Consider the following 19,091-nt stretch of genomic DNA (forward strand, 5'->3'; position numbering starts at 1 on the left):
GCCATGGTGGGCGGTCAGTGGGGTGCGCAGCAAGGTGGCTGCTTTGCAGGTCACTGCAATGGTGGGCAGTGCCTGGACGCCCTGTTCCCGGGGGTGACCACCCCGACCCCACGGCCCATCCCCTCATCGCCCCCGTCACCCACCATTGCTGCCCTCCCCTGGCCTGGTGACGGCCCCCCCTCATCAACCCTGCCAGCGGCAGGACCGGCAGCCCATGGTCGCGCCTCTGGGAACAGGTCAGCCCTCCTCTCTCTCCCCCAGGAGGCACGGCGCCTGTTTCCCTGTATTTAAAACCACAAGTGATCCTGGCCTTCAGTAATTCCCCCTGGCGGACGTGGAGCATCGGGGGAGCCCGAGAATCCCAGGTCGTGCCTGTAATAATATGGCATTTACTGAACGTGAGGAGTAGAATGTACTCCCGCCACTGTCGAGGCACCGGAGCATGGCATTCCGGAGCATGGCATTCCGGAGCATGGCATTCCGGAGCATGGCATTCCGGAGCATGGCATTCCGGAGCATGGCATTCCGGCGAGCGCCCGGTGCTGGTCACGATTTTCAGCTCCCCCGTGATTCTCTGTGCAATCGTGATGCCTGCATCGCTGAACATTCCTGCTCTTTCTCGCCAGAGTTTCCCATCTCCACATTTGAAGAACTCACCTTGTTTGCCTCCACTTGGAAGGTCCCAAAGAGGATTCACCTCCAGTGTTTAAATCTCACCTACTGAGAAGCTGCTCCCTGGCCCTCCAAGCACTGTCAAACCTCGCCGTCCAAGCACAGCTTCAGACCCTTGGACACACCAATCAGAACGCCACAGCTCCAAAGGACCAGCAGTAAGGAGTCGCATGCCTTTGGCTGCCTCGTTGGACCTTCAGGGCTTCTGTGAAGCCTGCTTCACTTCAAATCTATTCCCAAAGCTCGCTTTTAACTCGGAGCCTGTTTCTCTGCTTCTTTCTTTCACCTTGCCTCTGCGACCTCTTTCCAATCCCTGGGACCTTTCTCTGATCCCTCACCGAGACACCTTCTCTGGAATAATGCTCTGGTTCTGGTCTCAGGGCCTACAGATTTTGTGCTGTTTCATCTCTCAGCATCTGCACAGGCCTGTAAGCCCAGGCCTCAGTCGGTAAAAGACACCAACTGCCGGCTAGTGATTTAAAATTAAGGTAAGTATCTGAGTTTTATCACACCCTTTGCCTCGGAAGAAAGAAAGTTTCACTCCTGTGAAGTCTTTTTTACAACAGCTTTACAGTTTATTTACAATAACTTAACATAATAAAGTTCTGACAAATATCTTACTTCACACTGGACAAACAAGACGTTCAAATTGTTTCACAAGTGCACACATATTATGCAAATTACAAATGTTTTACCAAAACGAGGGGCAGCACGGCGGCGCAGTGGCTAGCACTGCTGCCTCACGGCGCTGAGGACCCGGGTTCGATCCCAGCCCCGGGTCACTGTCCGTGTGGAGTTTGCAGATTCTCCCCGTGTCTGCGTGAGTTTCGCCCCCACAACCCAAAGATGTGCAGGGTAGGTGGATTGGCCACAACAAAAATCAATAAATTCACAAGATACATTCGCAGAATTTAAACCTCACAATGTTAGCATAACTCAGATTTGGCATTTTCTCCTGCACCCTTTGTCTGAACTCTGGATAGAACACCAACAATTTGGCTGTAGTCTTTTCATGGTCAACCATAGGTAGTGAAGATACATTAACATTTTCTTTTGCACTATCTTGACCAGCTGATATCTCTATTTGTACTACAGTTTCAACCTTGCTAGTTTGAATGAAAATTATTGCACTGGTGGTCTTCCCCTTTGCAAATATAATTGGTATGGGTCTATTTTTATGTGATAAAAGTAATTTTGCCTAAGTTTATCAACTTTATTATGGAAGAAGATGAGAGGTTTCTCACTCGCCTCCCCTGTTAATGGAAACGTGCCTTCAATCCTTCAATAGGAACTTTACATTTGCAATGCAAACTAGGGGTGTTTGATTGACAACCAGCTGGAAAATTATTTTTCTCATTCTCTCTTTTCATTGTTTTGATCATCATCAGATCAAGGAACTTGCACCCAGGGACTGCTCTCTTTTCGCAAATGATTTTCTAGTTTAACCACGAGATGTTCCGCAGTCTTCTGCACATTGAGATTCTCCCTGTTGACATTTCAGAAATGGAACCTTCATTTTCATTGCTTTCACAATTTTACCCAAGTCGCCGCTTCCTCTCATTTTCCAATACTTTCCCAAGCTTGTTAGTCCTTTCATTCAGCTTGGTCATCGCTGTCCAGAGCAGCGTCCAGAATAAAAGCTGCCCTTTCAGTCGGTGGGACTAATTCCCACCGTAATAATTCTGTTCATATGGCCAGAAGTCACTTTGAAAATTGACTTTACAGAAAGGAACAGGTTTATAAATTCTGTGAATATCTCCTGTTAACGCCTTTTCCATCATGAAACTATCAGGAACACAAATTGCATCATCAGCCACCATCAGTGGGTGTTTTTGCGCATGAGATCATTGAAGGTCGCAGGACAGGTGGAGAGTGTTCTGGGCAGAGAGTGTTCTGGGCTTTATTAATAGGGTCATAGAGCAAAAGAGCAAGGAGGTTATGCTGAACTTATACAAGACACTAGTTAGATCTCAGCTGGAATATTGTGCACAGTTCTGGGAATCACACTGTAGGAAGGATGTGACCACATTGGAGAGAGAGAGGAGAGGTTTACAGGAATGGTTCCAGGGATGAGAAACTTCAGTTCTGGGGATAGTTTGGAGAGGTTGGGACTGTTCTCCGTGGAGAGAAGAAGGCTGAGAGGAGATTTGATAGAGATGTTCAAAATCACGAGGAGGCTGGATAGAGTAGACGGGGAGAAACTGTTCCCGCTGGTAAAAGAATCGAGAACGAGAGGGAACAGATTTACAGCGATTTGCAAAAGAAGCAAATGTGATGTGAGAAAAAGCTTTTTTACCCAGTGAGGGGTTGGGATCTGGAATGCACGGCCTGGAGGTGTGGTGGAGGCAGGTTCAATCGAGGCATTCCGGAGGGCATTGGATGATTATTTGAATAGAATGTGCAGGGGTCCGGGGAAAAGGCAGGAGAAAGGCCCTGAGTCGTGATGCTCATTTAGAGAGACGGTGCAGACACGACGGGAAACAATTTTTCTGAGGATTCTTTAAGCATTCTTACTCCTGCACTTAGTCTCCCATTTATTTTCCAGCTCTTGTATGTCCAGTTTTATTGCAATGAAAGGATACCATTCCCTTCACAACACTGTTAGATTAGAGCCTATCTCACAGATTGTTTTGGTGTGCTTCAGTCTATTCCCTAAAACATTGCATTCACAATGTTGGCGGCTTACTACGGGAGACAGGGGAGCCGATAGGCGGCAGATTTTGGAAAGGAGTAAAAGCAACAGGGTTGTTGTGGTGGGTGACTTTAACTTCCCCAATATTGACTGGGACTCACTTAGTGCGAGGGGCTTTGACGGGGCAAAGTTTGTAAGAAGCATCCAGGAGGGCTTCTTGAAACAGTCTGTAGATAGTCCAACTAGGCTAGGGGCCATACTGGACCTGGTATTGGGGAATGAGCCCGGCCAGGTGGTTGATGTTTCAGTAGGGAAGCATTTTGGGAATAGTGACCATAATTCAGTAAGTTTTAAGGTACCCGTGGACAAAGATAATTGTGGTCCTCGGGTAAAGGTGCTAAATTGGGAGAAAACTAATTCCAAAAATATTAGGCAGGAACTGAAGAATTTAGATTGGGGGCAAATGTTTGAGGGCAAATCAACATGTGGTATGTGCGGGCTTTCAAACGTCAGTTGATTAAAATTCAGGACCGGCAGGTTCCTGTGAGGATGAAGGATAAGTATGGCACGTTTCGGGAACCTTGGATAATGAGGGATTTGGGGAGCCAAGTCTTAAAGAAAAAGGAAGCAGTCGTATGATCTAGAAGGCTGAGAGCAGGCGAAACCCTTGAAAAATGGAAGGTAAATAGGAAGGAACTTAAGCAAGGAGTTATGAGGGCTAGAAGGGGTCATGAAAAGCCCTTGGCAAACAGGATTACGGAGAATCCCAAGGCATTTTATATGGTGATATTTAATAATCAGCAGGAGGTTTCTTTGCCCATGTTCGACCTGTTGCCATGAGACTTGCCACCGTGTCGCCACCTCTGCTGGGTCTGTCCTGCCGGTGAGACAGGACATACCCAGGAATGGTGAGGGTGGTGTCTGGGACATTGTCTGTGAGGTATGATTCTGTGAGTATGACTATGTCAGGCTGTTGCTTGGCTAGTCTGTGGGATAGCTCTCCTGGTGTTAGTAAGGAGGATTTTGCAGAGACAACAGGGCTGGGCGTGCTGTTGTCATTCCCGAAGCAGAGGTCAAGGCCGGGTCAACCTTCTGGTTTCATTCCATTTGTTGTGAAATATTGATGAAAGTGAGTGTCTTGTTCGGCAATTTCAGAGAACATTTGAAAGCCAACCACATTGCTGTGGGTCTGGAGTCACATGTAGGCCAGACCGGGTAAGGACGGCAGATTTCCTGCCCTGAAGGACATTAGTGAACCAGATGGGTTTTAATGACAATCAACATGATCCCTCGCACCGAAACTAGATTTTTAATTCCGGATTTATAACTGAATTTAAATCCCATCACTTGCCATGGTGGGGTATGAAGCCATTAGCCTAGGCCTCAGCGCAATTTTGTGGTAGTATTACCACAACTCTACCATTCCCCAATACTTTGTTGGATGTTGGTTTTACTGAATGAGTGTGTTAACGGGTCTGTGTGTGAGAGCATGTCTGTGTTAATGTGTGTGTGCGCGTTAGTGGGTATGTATCAGTGGGGGCGTGTTAGTGATTGTGTGTTGGTAAGTGTGTTAGTATATATGTGTCAGAGTGTGCGTGTTAGTGGATGTGTGCATAGGGTGGGTGGGTGTCAGTGTGTGTGTGTTAGAGTGTGTGTGTTAGAGTGGGTGTGTAAGTATGTGTGTGTTAACGTGAGTGTTTGAGTTTGTGTGTTAGAGTGTGTGTTAGAGTGTGTGTTAGTGGGTGTGTGTTAGAGTGTGTGTGTTAGAGTGTGTGTGTTAAAGTGTGTGTTAGAGTGTGTGTTAGAGTGTATGTGTTAGAGTGTGTGTTAGATTGTGTGTGTTGGAGTGTGTGTGTGTTAGAGTGTGTGTGTTAGAATGTGTGTGTTAGTGTGTGTGTTAGAGTGTGTGTGTTAGAGTGTGTGTATTAGAGTGTGTGTTAGAGTGTGTGTTAGAGTGTGTGTGTTAGAGTGTGTGTGTTAGAGTGTGTGTATTAGAGTGTGTGTATTAGAGTGTGTGTTAGAGTGTGTGTTAGAGTGTGTGTTAGAGTGTGAGTGTTAGAGTGTGTGTTAGAGTGTGTGTATTAGAGTGTGTGTTAGAGTGTGTGTTAGAGTGTGTGTGTTAGAGTGTGTGTTAGATTGTGTGTGTTGGAGTGTGTGTTAGAGTGTATGTGTTAGAGTGTGTGTGTTAGAGTGTGTGTGTTAGAGTGTGTGTTAGAATGTGTGTGTTAGAGAGTGTGTTAGTGGGTGTGTGTTAGAGTGTGTGTGTTAGAGTGTGTGTATTAGAGTGTTTGTTAGAGTGTGTGTTAGAGTGTGTGTGTTAGAGTGTGTGTGTTAGAGTGTGTGTATTAGAGTGTGTGTTAGAGTGTGTGTTAGAGTGTGTGTTAGAGTGTGAGTGTTAGAGTGTGTGTTAGAGTGTGTGTTAGATTGTGTGTGTTGGAGTGTGTGTTAGAGTGTATGTGTTAGAGTGGGTGTGTAAGTATGTGTGTGTTAACGTGAGTGTTTGAGTGTGTGTTAGAGTGTGTGTTAGAGTGTGTGTTAGTGGGTGTGTGTTAGAGTGTGTGTGTTAGAGTGTGTGTGTTAAAGTGTGTGTTAGAGTGTGTGTGTTAAAGTGTGTGTTAGAGTGTGTGTTAGAGTGTGTGTGTTGGAGTGTGTGTGTTAGAGTGTGTGTGTTAGAATGTGTGTGTTAGTGTGTGTGTTAGAGTGTGTGTTAGTGGGTGTGTGTTAGAGTGTGTGTGTTAGAGTGTGTGTATTAGAGTGTGTGTTAGAGTGTATGTGTTAGAGTGTGTGTGTTAGTGGGTGGGAGTGTTATTGGGTGTATGTTATTTGGTGTGCATCAGTGGGTGGGTGTTAGTGGGTGTGTGTTAGTGGGTGGGTGTTAGTGTGTGAGTGGGTGTGTGTCAGTGAGCATATGTGTTAGTATGTGCATGTTTGTGGATGTGTGCATAGAGTGGCTGTGTGTCAGTGGGTGTGTGTTAGTGGGTGTGTTAGTGTGTGTTATAATAATAATTATTATTATTGTCACAAGTAGGCTTACATTAACACTGCAATGAAGTTACTGTGAAAAGTTCCTAGTCGCCACACTCTGGCGCCTATTCGGGTACACAGAGGGAGAATTCACCTAACAAGCACGTCTTTCGGGACTTGTGGGAGGAAACCGGAGCACCCGGAGGAAACCCACGCAGACACGGGGAGAATGTGCAGACTCTGCACAGACAGTAACCCAGGCCAGGAATCGAACCTGAGACACTGGAGCTGTGAAGCAACAGTGCTATGTCAGTGTGTGTGTTAGTGTGTAGGTGTGATTGATGTGTGTGTGTTAGTGTGTGTGTTAGCATGTATGTGTTAGTGGGTCTGTGTATTAGTGTGTGTGTTATTGTGTTAGTGTGCAAGTGTGTATTAGTGTGTGTGCATGTTCATGTATGTGTGTATCTGTGTTAGTGAGTGTGTGTGCTAGTGCATGTGTGTTAGTTGGTGTGTGTATTAGTGTGTGTTAGTGTGTATGTGTGTCAGTGGGTGTTAGTGTGTGTTTGCTAATCTTTGTGTTAGTGTGTGTTAATGGGTGTGTTAGGGGGGGTGTTAGTGGGTGTGTGTTAGTGGGTTTGTGTTAGTGGGTGGGCACTAATAGGTTTGTGTGTTAGTGGGTGTGCGTGTTAGTGGTTGCATGTGATTGTGGATGTGTGTGTTTGTGGGTCTGTGTGTTAGTGGGTATGTGTTAGTGGATGTATGTTAGTGTGTGTGTGCGTGTTTGTGGGTGTATGTTAGTGGGTGTGCATGCCAGTGAGTGTGTGTTAGTGGATGTATGTTAGTGTGTGTGGGTGTATGTTAGTGGGTGTGTATGTCAGTGAGTGTGTGTTAGTGGGTGTGTATGTCAGTGGGTGTGCATGTCAGTGAGTGTATGTCAGTGGGTGTATGTTAGTGGGTGTGTATTTTAGTGGGTTTACATGCCAGTGGGTGGGTGTTAGTGGATGTGTGTTAGTGTGTGTGTGCTAGTGGGTGCATATTTTAGTGGGAGTGAGTGTGCATATGTGGGTCTGAGAGTGAGAGTCTGTGTGGGTGTGTGCAGGTGGGTTGTGTGTGAGCATGTGTGTTTGTGAGTGCATGTCTGTGTGAGTGTGTGTGACTTTGTGTGTGTGAGAGTGAATGCGGGTTTGTGTGTGTGTGGGTGTGAGTGTTTATGGTTCTATGTGGTGAGTGTGTGCGTGTGTATGTGGGTGTACGTGTGGGAGTGCATGTGGGTGTGTGTGAGTGGGTGTATTTGTGGGTGAGTGTGTGTGTCAGTATGGATGTTCATGGTGTATGTGATGAGTGTCAGTGTGTGAGTTTGTGAGTGTCTGTGTGTGGGTGTGTGTGGTTGTGTAGGTGTGTGTAGGTGGATGTGAGAGTATGTGTGAGGGCGAGTGTGTTGGTGCGTGAGTGTGAGTATGTGTCAGTGTGTGGGTGTGGGTGTAAGTGTGTGTGAAGGTGAGTGTGTGTGTGAGCATATGAGTGTAAGTGTGAGTTTGAGTGTGAGTGTGTTTATGTGAGTGTGTGTGAAGGTGAGTGTGTGTGAAGTGAATGAATGTGTGGGAGTCTGTGCATGTGAGAGAGTGTGGATGTGAGTGTGTGTGCATGTGAGACAGTGTGGGTGTCTGTGTGTGAGAGAGAGTGTGTATGAGTGTGTGGGGGCAGGAGTCTGTGTGTGTGAGTGGGTGTGTGATTGGTTGTGTGTATGTGACTGTGTGTGAGTGATTTTTTTTGTGAGTGTGTGGGTGTGAGTCTGTGTGTGTGTGATTGATGTGTGTGTGTGAAAGAGTGTGAAAGAGAGAGAAGGATTGTGAGGGCGTGTGTGGGTCTGTGTGACTGGGTGTGTGAATGTGGGAGGGTATGGGTCTGTGAGGGAGTGTGTACACATAGGTACGTAGGGTCATAGGAGTGAGGAGCAGAAATTGGCAATTCAGCCCCTTGCGCCTGCTCCACCATTCAATCAGATCCTGGCTGACCTCTCCCTGGTCTCAAATCCACCTCTTCCTGTTGCCCATATCCCTTTAACCCGTTTTAAATCAGAAATCTATCTTCTTCATGAAACCAGTTAATGACCCCGAATCCACCGCACTGTGGGACAGCGAGTTCCACAAATTCACCACCCTCTGCGAGAAGTAGTTCTTCCTCATCTCAGTTCTAAATCTACCGCCTCTAAACCTATATCCGTGACCTCTCATTCTAGACTGCCCGAGAAGGGGAAACATTTAACCTACGTTTACTTTATCAATCCCTTTCAGTATGTTATACACATCGATCAGATCCCCTCTCATCCTTCTAAACTCCAGGGAGTATAAGCCCAAACTGTTTAATCTCCTCGTACGTCAACCCTTTCATCCCCGGAATCAATCTGGTGACCCTCCTCTGAACTGCCTCCAATCACCACACCCTTCCTCAAATAAGGAGACCAATACTGGACACAACACTCCAGCCCAGACCATCGCGCGAACTCGCCTCCCATCCATTGACTCCATCTACACCTCTCGCTGCCTTGGGAAAGCAGGCAGCATAATCAAAGACTCCTCCCACCCGGCTTATTCATTCTTCCAACTTTTTCTATCAGGCAGAAAATCCAACAGCGGGGAAAAGGCTGTTTTTGAATCTGTTTGTGCGTGATCTCAGACTTTTCTATCTGCCCAATGGAAGACGTTGGGAGAGAGAATAACCCAGGTGGGAGGGGTCTTGAGGGGTCTTTGATTATGCTGCCTGCTTTCCCAAGGCAGCAGGAGGTATAGATAGAGTCATTGGATGGGAGGTGGGCGTAATGGAATGGGCTGTGTTCACGACTCTCTGAAGTTTCTTGCGGTCCTGGGCCGAGCAGTTGCCATACCAGGCTGTGATGCAGCCCGATAGGAGGCTTTCTATGGTGCATCTGTAAAAGTTGGTAAGGGTTAATGTGGACATGCCAAATGTCCTTAATTTCCTGAGGATGTATAGGCGCAGTTGTGTTTTCTTGGTGGTAGCGTTGATGTGGGTGGACCAGGACAGATTGTTGATGATGTGCACACCTAGGAATTTGAAACTGCTAACCATCTCCACCTCGGCCCCGTTGATGCTGACAGGGGTGGGTATGATACTTCGCTTCCTGAAGTCGCCTCTTTAGTTTTGTTGACACTGAGGGAGAGATTGTTGTTGTTGCTCCACTCCACTAGGTCCTCTATCTCCCTCCCGTATCCTGACTCATCGTTGTTTGAGATCCGACCCACTATGATTGTGTCATCAGCAAAGTTGTAGATGGAGTTGGAGCCAAGTTTTGCCACACAGTCGTGTGTGTATGGGGAGTATAGTAAGGGACTAAGTACGCAGCCTTGCGGGGACCCGGTATTGAGGACTATCATGGAGGAGGTGTAAGTGTATGTGAGTGAGTGTGTGTGTGAGTGCTTCTATGTGAGTGACTGTGCAGTGTGTGATTGTGTCTGTTTGAGGGTGAGTTGGTGTGTGTGAGTCATTGTATGTCAGTAAGTGTGTGCGTGTGTGTGCGTGAGTGGGTATGTGTGTGTGTCTGTGATTGTATGTGAGTGTGTAGATGTGGGGAGTTGTTAGTTTAGGATTTTTCTAGAAGTGTCTTCAGGATATAGTTGTTGACATATTTTGTGGATTGGATTCGGGATGAGTTCTATTTTTTGAGCAACTTTCACAAAATCGGAAGATTCTGGCAATCTTGGCAATGTTTGTGCGATTAAAAAACTCATTACTTTGTTAGTACAGAACTCCACATGTCGCTGAACAGGTCAGTTCGAGATTCCTCGCGGTTACATTTGATCTTTTCTCGGCATTTGTTCTGTCCGGCAACATATTTAACCACATTTAACTGGGATGTCTGATTGACACATTGTGCCCAATGGAACCACACTTTGTCAGGTTAATTAGGCAGCGATTGCAAGGGTTGGTTTTGCGGGACAGTTTGTGGTGCTGTTACAGTGTGGCACGGTTTCAGCATCTTTTCATTGAACTTAATGGCACATCCACCGTCACAAACCCGAGCGATAAAGCGGCGGATGTTCCTCTAGATGGGCCGTGTTGTTCAAAGGTTTTTTTTTTGCAATATTTTAGAGGGGAGTCAAACTGTGAACGCATGCGTACCTACCCGGCACACTGCCCCTGCGTCAGTCAGTTAGAAAATCCCTCCAATCTCTCTCGCCTTCATTTAAAAAAAGCCGCCCTTCCCGCTGTGCTATTATAGCAGGACTCTGCTCTGCTTTTGATGCCTTTGTATTACTAAGATTAAGGGGATGATACAGAATTGCAGAATAAGATATGGAACAGACAAGTCCCAAAGCTTGGACCAAGTCTGGTTGCCAGTTGAGTTTTTAGGGGCAGCTGGAGGGTTTGTTGCAGGGGGGGGGGGGTAGGTTCCAGCTGGAGGGTTTGTTGCAGGGGGGTGGGGGGGTAGGTTCCAGCTGGAGGGTTTGTTGCAGGGGGGGTAGGTTCCAGCGGGAGGGTTTGTTGCGGGGGGGGGGGGTAGGTTCCAGCTGGAGGGTTTGTTGCAGGGAGAGGGGGGGGGTAGGTTCCAGCTGGAGGGTTTGTTGCAGGGGGGGGTAGGTTCCAGCTGGAGGGTTTGTTGCAGGGAGGGGGGTAGGTTCCAGCTGGAGGGTTTGTTGCGGGGGGGGGGGGGTAGGTTCCAGCTGGAGGGTTTGTTGCAGGGAGAGGGGGGGGGGTAGGTTCCAGCTGGAGGGTTTGTTGCAGGGGGGGGGGGGTAGGTTCCAGCGGGAGGGTTTGTTGCAGGGAGGGGGAGGGGGTAGGTTCCAGCTGGAGGGTTTGTTGCGGGGGGGTCGGTTCCAGTTGTTATGGACACTGGCCATTGCAGGCGGTTCCGAGCCCTCACATTAGCTCATGATCACTCCAAACACAGCATCATGGCCGTGCCAAGATTCACTGGCTATCCCCTCTCACATCTTTACCCCGGGGACAGTCAGGATGACCTCAGCCTGGGCCCCCCACACTTGGGCCACTCTTTAAAACTCAGCCCCCCGCACACTGTGTGCTCAGGCTGCCCCGGCAGCGCAGTCACGCCCTGTGTGAGTTACCCAGCCCCCTATCACTCCTTCTCCGGCTTCCGTGGCCACAGTGTGGCAGGCAGCAGGGACCAGCATCCGGCATCCTCCATGCCCAGTCTTTCCGATCAACACCCTGCCACTGGCTGCCACCATGGCCTGCTCCTGCCACCCACAAGGGGGTACCCTGAGCGGGGCAGCCAGGCTGAGAGTGGAGAGCACCCCTTCACCCCCAGACTGTGTGGGCAAAGCTTTGGAAGCCCCTCGTCCCCCCGGGCTGTCGGTGCCCGGGGTTCGGCGGCAGAGCTCATTGGCAGGTCTCGCCACTATAGCCAAGTGACCGCCTCAAGGAGCGATCATTATGTGAAATCTTTACTTCAAAGTTACAACCCGATTAATCTCAACGTGAGCCAGGGCGGGGCAGGCTCGTTTTTCCGGTATTTGAAACAACCCATTAAGCGGGAGTTGATGTGCAAGTGGATTGACCAGGAGCGGGCAGGCAGGAGCTGCTGTTCCCAGAGCTTCGACAGCCTGCAGCAGCTAGTGGCACACCTCACGGTGCAGCACATTGGAGGCACAGACACGCTCATTCACGTCTGTTACTGGGACAAATGTCCACGGGAAGGCAAAGCTTTCAAAGCCAAGTACAAACTGATCAACCACGTCCGAGTGCACACGGGAGAGAAACCGTTCCCGTGCCCATACCCCGGCTGCCAGAAAGTGTTTGCCAGATCCGAAAACTTGAAGATACACAAGCGAACGCACACAGGTCAGTCAGCTTGCTCACCCTGTCAACCAGAATCTTCCAGCAACTTTAATCCTCATTCCCCTGCTGAGAAAACCCTCGACTATACACTGCTTATCCGAGTTTAACACTGGTTGCCTAAGTGTAGTACTAGTTATCTAAGTTTAATACTAGTTTTCTAAGTTTAATACTAAGTTCTCTAACTTTAAGACTAGTTTTCTAAGTTTAATACTAAGTTATCAAAGTTTAATGCTGATTATCAAACTTTAATACTAGTTATCAAAGTTTAATATTAAGTTATCAAACTTCAATACTGGTTATCTAAATTCCGCTGTAACAATCTACAGAATGAGAAACATTATCAGTGCTGATACAGGAAATTTATTACTGGATGTGATTAATTGATTTTTTAAAAAAATTATATCACTGAATACAAACTAAAAATGCTCAGTGTTCACGCAGAGAAATCCCCACACAAACACTCCCAGGGTCTTAGTTTTATTGTAATTTCACTGGTTTAACTGAAGAGAAATTTCCAATTTAAGGGAAGTTTTTGGGTGACGATGTTTGAAGAGGTTGGGGTACCAGTAGCACAATAAGTTGTACAATATCAGAGTGAAACTGCCCCACAGCTCGCTCCCTTGTTGCTTCCGACTTTTTGACTGTCACATTTTTGTCACACAAACTTTGTGATAAATATAAACTCAAGATTCGGGATTGACGAATCTGCTCCACAAACACTGTATTCCTTCTGTAATTTCTCCAGAAAAATATTTGGCCTGTAGCATTCGTACAACTCTGAAAGATAAAATAATCGATCTGTCTGTGGGTACATTTGACGGAAATACCCGTGTTCGGCTGTATTGAGTCCTGATGTATCGCTAATTGGGAAACTGCGCTTTGTGTGCGCTCAATGTGGCGAAATGTGGGTGGGTGGAGGAATCGATTGAGATATGATGTATGAATCTATCAATAATCTATCACTACCTGTGCGCGTGACTCTGTTTATACTCTCCAGATATTTGTGGAGCATCGATTATAATTCAAAGCTTCGTTGTTGATTAATTGAATGAAGTGTATTTACAGAGGAGGGTGTTTGAAGCCTATGAGAATTATTTCAGATTATTATTCTTCATTTAGGTGAAAAGCCTTTCAAGTGTGAATTCGAGGGATGTGACAGAAGATTTGCAAACAGCAGCGACCGGAAGAAGCACTCTCATGTTCACACCAGCGACAAACCCTATATCTGTAAGATGAAAGAGTGTGACAAATCCTACACCCACCCCAGCTCCCTTCGGAAACACATGAAAATGCATTGCAAACCGAGCCTCTCACTGAGCTACCAGCACGAACCCTTGACTGGAATATCATATTCTGACACAGAGAGTGACCTTTCTCCAGGTGACCCCATGTCAAGCAGGCCCAATGCTCCATCCTGTCCCTCACACTCTAACCGGCCTGGGGATGAAAGCGTTGCGCCGCCTCCCTTCAAAGTGGCTGCAATGTCCCTCTCCAGTCCACAGAATACATTGGACCTTTCCATTATAACAAGAGCTGGCATGTCCTTAGCTCCCTTATCCTCAGCCAGGCCCGAGGGAAGAATGGTTCCCATGCCAGCCGGGAGGTCTGCAGTCCCCCCCGCCCAATTAGCTTCCGTGAGACCCGGTCCTCCGCCTGAAGCCAAACCTGGAGCTGTTGTCAGCAAATTACCGAGCAGCCTGTCTGCGGCTCCCACTTTGCCCAGGCTAGATGCACTCTCTCTAACCCGACCGTCCGGTGCAGCTCCCTCTGCCTGGCCAGGGGCCAGAGTGAACGGCGTAACTTTGCTCGCACCCATCCGGCTGCTGCCAGCTCCCTCACAGCGGCCCCAAGGCGGGTTCAACCCCTTACACAGAAAGCGGCTGCCCACAACCCGGCGCCCATCGCACCCCAGCAGAGCCGGAGTGGGACAGCTCTCCCCCCCCTGCAGGACACCTGCTGCCCCCGGGGGGCTTCTCAATGCATGGTACACCTGTCACCGGAGGTACAGCAGTAACGTCTCCAGAGCCCCGAGCCACGCCTGTCCCGCTGGAGAACAGGAGGAGCAGAGTGCTAAAGTGATGAAGTACGCAGAGAAGTGAACTATTACATCAAGATGTGAAGTAAGACGGAAGCTGGAGTGAAGCTTACACCAAGAGACAGGAAACGGATCCATTAAACGCTGACATTCACCTCCAGTTTAATCGGGTCTTGCCAAATGACCGTTATTGTGAAATGTGTTTTTACTCAATAGCTGAACATCAACAATATAAAGAATTTCGTTTGGAAACACGGGACAGTCTGAATGAACATATGTGTAATTGAATGTGATGTGGCAATGTGTTCGATACTGTCTTCTATCATCTGGAGCAAATCAATCCCCTCTTAATTAACATAAATTATATAAACCTATGTGGAATAATAAATGTGCAAATGGCTGTACTGGGACAGTTCTTTAGGGTTGAATGTTTAAAGCGTGCGGTAATATGTGTTGGGTTAATTTGTGGGAGCGGGCGAAGGAAAGAGCAGAGAGTTGGAGGAATTTTGCAGCCTTTCCCAGGATAGGAGGTTGTGTCCTCCCCTTGTCTTTGTCAACATTACTAACTCCGACTAAAATGGTCATGGCTTGAATTTGACTTTTGATCTCCTTTAACTAACTTATTAACATTAATCATTCAATGTGAGGACATCAGTTCCATCTCACAATATTGTAATGCCTCTTCCAACTTCCCTGCTTCTCCACGCTTTGTGTGAGGTGCAAATATTCAGAATATTGATGCTGGTTTGTTTTAGGGCTGTAGATTCTGATTATTAGATTATATATGCGCGTTTTTGTTATTATCCTTTTACTTATGTGGGTGTGTCCTTGAGGTATCGAACGAGATATAAAAAAAAGTTATTTATATCAAACATGTTAAAATGTTTTGAAATCTAAAACACACGAGTTCACCCCGAAAAACCACTGGTCCGCAGCGGGCAACATCTGCACGTCCTCAGCCACATATCCACCCTGAAAAATACAGGTGTTAGGAACAAATGGCGAAATTATGTCAATCAAGCGTTTTTTAAATTAAATGTCTTATAATTTAATCAAATAACGTGCGATTGTTAAAATGCAGGTTGGGACTCTGAAACGTTAAAGGATTGTTAGATATAATTGCATTATCTTTGGAGTAACGAATTCAGAAAAGACATTGCGCTTTATTTGAAATGGTTCCTCTCCATCAGTCAGCCGGGAGTGGGGTTCTGGCCACGGGTTATCGCGCTGACCGAGGATTGAGACCATTGCAATGGGAGAAGTCCCAGTTTACAAGGAGTGGATTGTAATCAGCCCTCATCCCCAGTGTAGACCCTCTCAGTCCTCTTGTTTTTGTAAGGTCCCTATTCACTTCCTGAGGGTGTAGACAGTCTCGTACACTCACTGAAATGCCCTGTGTTGTCCCTCTGGCCTCTTCTATTTCACAGGTCCCCTTTATACCTTTACACGGCACAATTAGCAGTTTAGAAGAGTCCTTCTATTTATATATTAATACAAGTGTGTCCTGAATGGAGAAAATTAAACACAATGCCAAACATACGATTCCTCTTAATGAAAAAAAACCTGTGGTTAAATAAAAGAACCGCTTTTCTACCACTGAATGTAAATTCCTTTGATGTGGAACTAATCATCTCAGGATATTTTTCCGTTGTCCTAACAACCCCACTGAATCCAATAGGCTTTCTTTTGTTTGAGATGTGTTTCTCTTTCTTTCAGTCAAAACTGACGATGATGCTACTTTCACACCCTGTCCGCTGGCATCGCAAATCCATACTTCAGCTGCCCCGAAACTCCCGCTTCAATACACTAAAGTCGGGCTAAATCCAGTGCCCCTGCCGCCCCCCCCCCCCCCCACACACACACACAACCCCCACCGCACCAATCACCTTTTATTCTCGTTTTCTACCCCCCTCCCCTCCTTCATTAAACGGTATCTCAGAAGTGAAACTTTCAGAATCCGCAGAAGTATAAACCGAGCTCAGTAAAACTCGCCTCTCAGAGACCCTGCTGCATAATCGGCCCCGAGTCCTTTTGCTACATTGCCCTAAATTTCTGCTGCTCTTGATCCTGCAGCCAGTCTGAGGCTTTCGGGACGAGGGCCTATTACCAGGTCAGGCGGCGAAAGTGGATGTAAACAAAACAGGGGCGCACCAGGCTATAAAAAACTGGAATAAATTGGAGGAGGGAGCCTGGACAGATTGAAAGAACCCCGAATGGGTCCAAACAATAGGTTGCGCTGCATTTCCGCATTTTAAAATGAGACGGGGGGGGGGGGGGGTTACCTGCATCCGCTGCAGTAATTATGTGAATTTCTTGAGGGAAATCGGCACCTCTAGTTAATTAAAACAACAACCCGCTCTCTTCCGCCCACAAGACAATCACAATTCACTTGCCTATAGAGCGCGCACCCGCGGAGGCATTGCAAGCTCTGTATTAAACCCTGAATGACATTTTTAAAAAGGGACTTTTGTCGAAAACCACTCGACCTGAAATTCCTCCTCCACATTTCCTTCTGCTTCCTGTTTTACCATTTAATCTAGTTTAATTAAACACATTTAAAATTCAATGCATTTCCAGTATGCCATTTGAACTCAATTTCCATGGTGTCAGAAATATTCCAAATTCTATCAGCGCTGCCCGAGTCTTTACAATTTTAACACCGAACCCGAATGTCCAGCTCTTAGCATCTGTCCAGATTCTGGAAGATATAAAGTGATTTATTCTATCATATTTCAGGGGGAAACAAAAAAACCGATTCGATGGGAAACAACACGACTTTTATTGAAACAGGCTTTCCCGCGCCTCCAAAGTGGTTTAAATAAGCAACACATTTGCGCACAGCAAGATCCCACACGCGGTGTTGTGAGAACCCTCAGATCATCTGTTTTCGGTCGATTATTTTTATGATTGTGGCTGAGCCTGAACCTTGCGCTCTAATGTCACTTGCGTGGGACTAAAGCCCACATCGCTGCTCTCGAGGTGTGAGTCCTGCCCTGTGAGGTTGGCGAGCGCCCTGGCAATATGTCAATTCAACCCCGTAGACCTGCGCTTTAAAGTTGCGGGTCTTAGACACAGGATTTACAAAGAGGGGCATGACAATTATATAATAATCATAATGCCGAATATTAAAAGTGGTTTACTTCCAAATGGAAAGCGCGGTTGGTTCTAAGATTGAATCTGGGTAGAAATTCCAAGTCATCGTCAATAGATCAATTTCAGTTCTGCACTGAAGTTAATTCTGATAACCTTCTCCTGCTGGGTACAGACCAGGTACCTCTGATAACGAAGGGCGTGAATTTAATTGCAATTACAGAACCTACTGCAGATTCTTCAGAGATAAATAATCTGCAATCAGTAACATAACAGTAACATAAATAATCTGCAATCAGTAACATAACTGAGGTTTGGTGATTTCTGTCTTTGCAAAAACAGGAATCTGCACAGGAAGTGAAAATAAGTCACTTTCCCCAACGTTAGATTAACGACGGTTAAATATATTCCGAATGTTTTCTTAAAAAATCTGATGTGTGTAATAAATGTCCGTGCAAACAGTGGAAATGATGCCTTCTCGAGGTACCTGCCTAGGTTTGATGACCTTTGAATAATACTTGTCTTTTTAAATAATCCGATTTTACAAATGCTTCCCCTCGGATTCTGTCCGTTGCCCAGTTCCCTGGCGATGCTGTAGGTAGAGTTTTCATTGTGTTTTACACATGTTGCTGATCTTCATGTTTTGTTAAATGCAAATCAGCACGAACCCTATTAATTTACGAAACAAGGAGATTGTTTTGGTCAAACACGGGGAATAAATGAATCCATCCCTAAGATTAATTCTACCGCGTGATGTAATCATTAGAGCCATTAGACATGTGTTTGAAAATGTGTTAATATTAATGCCGGAATCTTTAGAAAAATAAGCCTTCATACTCTGCCCGCGCAGAGTTAGCCGGACTGCCATGGACAAGCCTGCTGAAGTTAATATTAAATCAGATAAACTCCCCGAGTCAACAGCTTCTCAGCTCAATGTGTCACCCTCGCTGGTCCTCGGAGGGGAATCCGGAGGTTTGACTATGTGACAAAAGCAGCAGTTGACGGGTACAGGTTGTATTCGCGTCGAAACTGAAACATCTCTGGGTAGTATCGACACAACACTGCAAAACCCCCCAACATTCTCCAAATGTTTTGAAAGCTGGTGTGGTTTGCGCGCAGATTTCTGATTCTGTCGATCGGCTAAATGCATAAACCGATTGACTAAAACGAAATGAGTGCTGCATTGGAACTCGCACCATTTACAAACTGCACCGTGGCAGCTACCAGAGAGAGTGATGTGTAACAGAGTGAACTGCTTACTGGTCACCAATCTACCCCGGGTCCGGCTGCAAAATCCTGGGGAGGAAATAGCTGAGCTTTTCCAATTGGAGAGAGCACAGGCTCTGAGATCCCTGCCCGCGGCCCTGCGTGTTCACCTTGATGGGCAGCTTTGCTCAAGGGCCGTGCACTGGTAATAACTTCCTCATCCATTCAATGGGTCTTGCTCACCGGGATTCACACTTGCACATATGACAGCTGGGGGCTGCCAAACGATGAGACTCTCCCGCTGGAGCCGAGCGGTGGCTCCGGCTGTGACCTGCCTGCCCCTGGGTGCGGACACTCCCGATTCAAACCCCACTCCAAGCAACACACAACCCCCGCTGACACTCCGGCCACGCTCTCTGTCAAATGCGATCTTAAACCAACGCCCAGAGCCTTGCACTGAGTACATCAAACAAGAAGTGGGGAACTGCCTTGGCGAATATTAACCCTCAATAAATAAAATGAGAAACAGGTCGGTGGGATCTTACTGTGCGCAAAGTGGACCAACTCTCCTCCCGCAAATTCTTGGCTTTAGCCGGGCAGCGAGGCTGTCACTGTCCTTGGGCTCAGAATTTATAATGCTGGAGAGCTCAGGAACTGTTAGCATTTTGAAGCCTATTC

The 19,091-nt window shown here is 46.9% G+C and overlaps 1 protein-coding gene and 1 long non-coding RNA gene across 2 annotated transcripts in view; both read left to right on the forward strand.

The window, feature by feature from the left end:
- LOC140421320 (uncharacterized) overlaps positions 1-19,091 on the forward strand; it is a 282,377-nt gene that overhangs the window by 102,018 nt on the left and 161,268 nt on the right. The window lies entirely within an intron of this gene.
- Positions 11,078-14,989, forward strand: LOC140421319 (uncharacterized). Its single transcript, XM_072505968.1, has 2 exons — positions 11,078-12,085; positions 13,202-14,989. Exons 1-2 carry the CDS (start codon positions 11,110-11,112, stop codon positions 14,179-14,181), a joined length of 1,956 nt encoding a protein of 651 aa, XP_072362069.1. The 5' UTR covers positions 11,078-11,109; the 3' UTR covers positions 14,182-14,989.

This window comes from Scyliorhinus torazame, chromosome 5 (assembly GCF_047496885.1).
Source record: "Scyliorhinus torazame isolate Kashiwa2021f chromosome 5, sScyTor2.1, whole genome shotgun sequence".
Classification (NCBI taxonomy): Eukaryota; Metazoa; Chordata; class Chondrichthyes; order Carcharhiniformes; family Scyliorhinidae; genus Scyliorhinus; species Scyliorhinus torazame.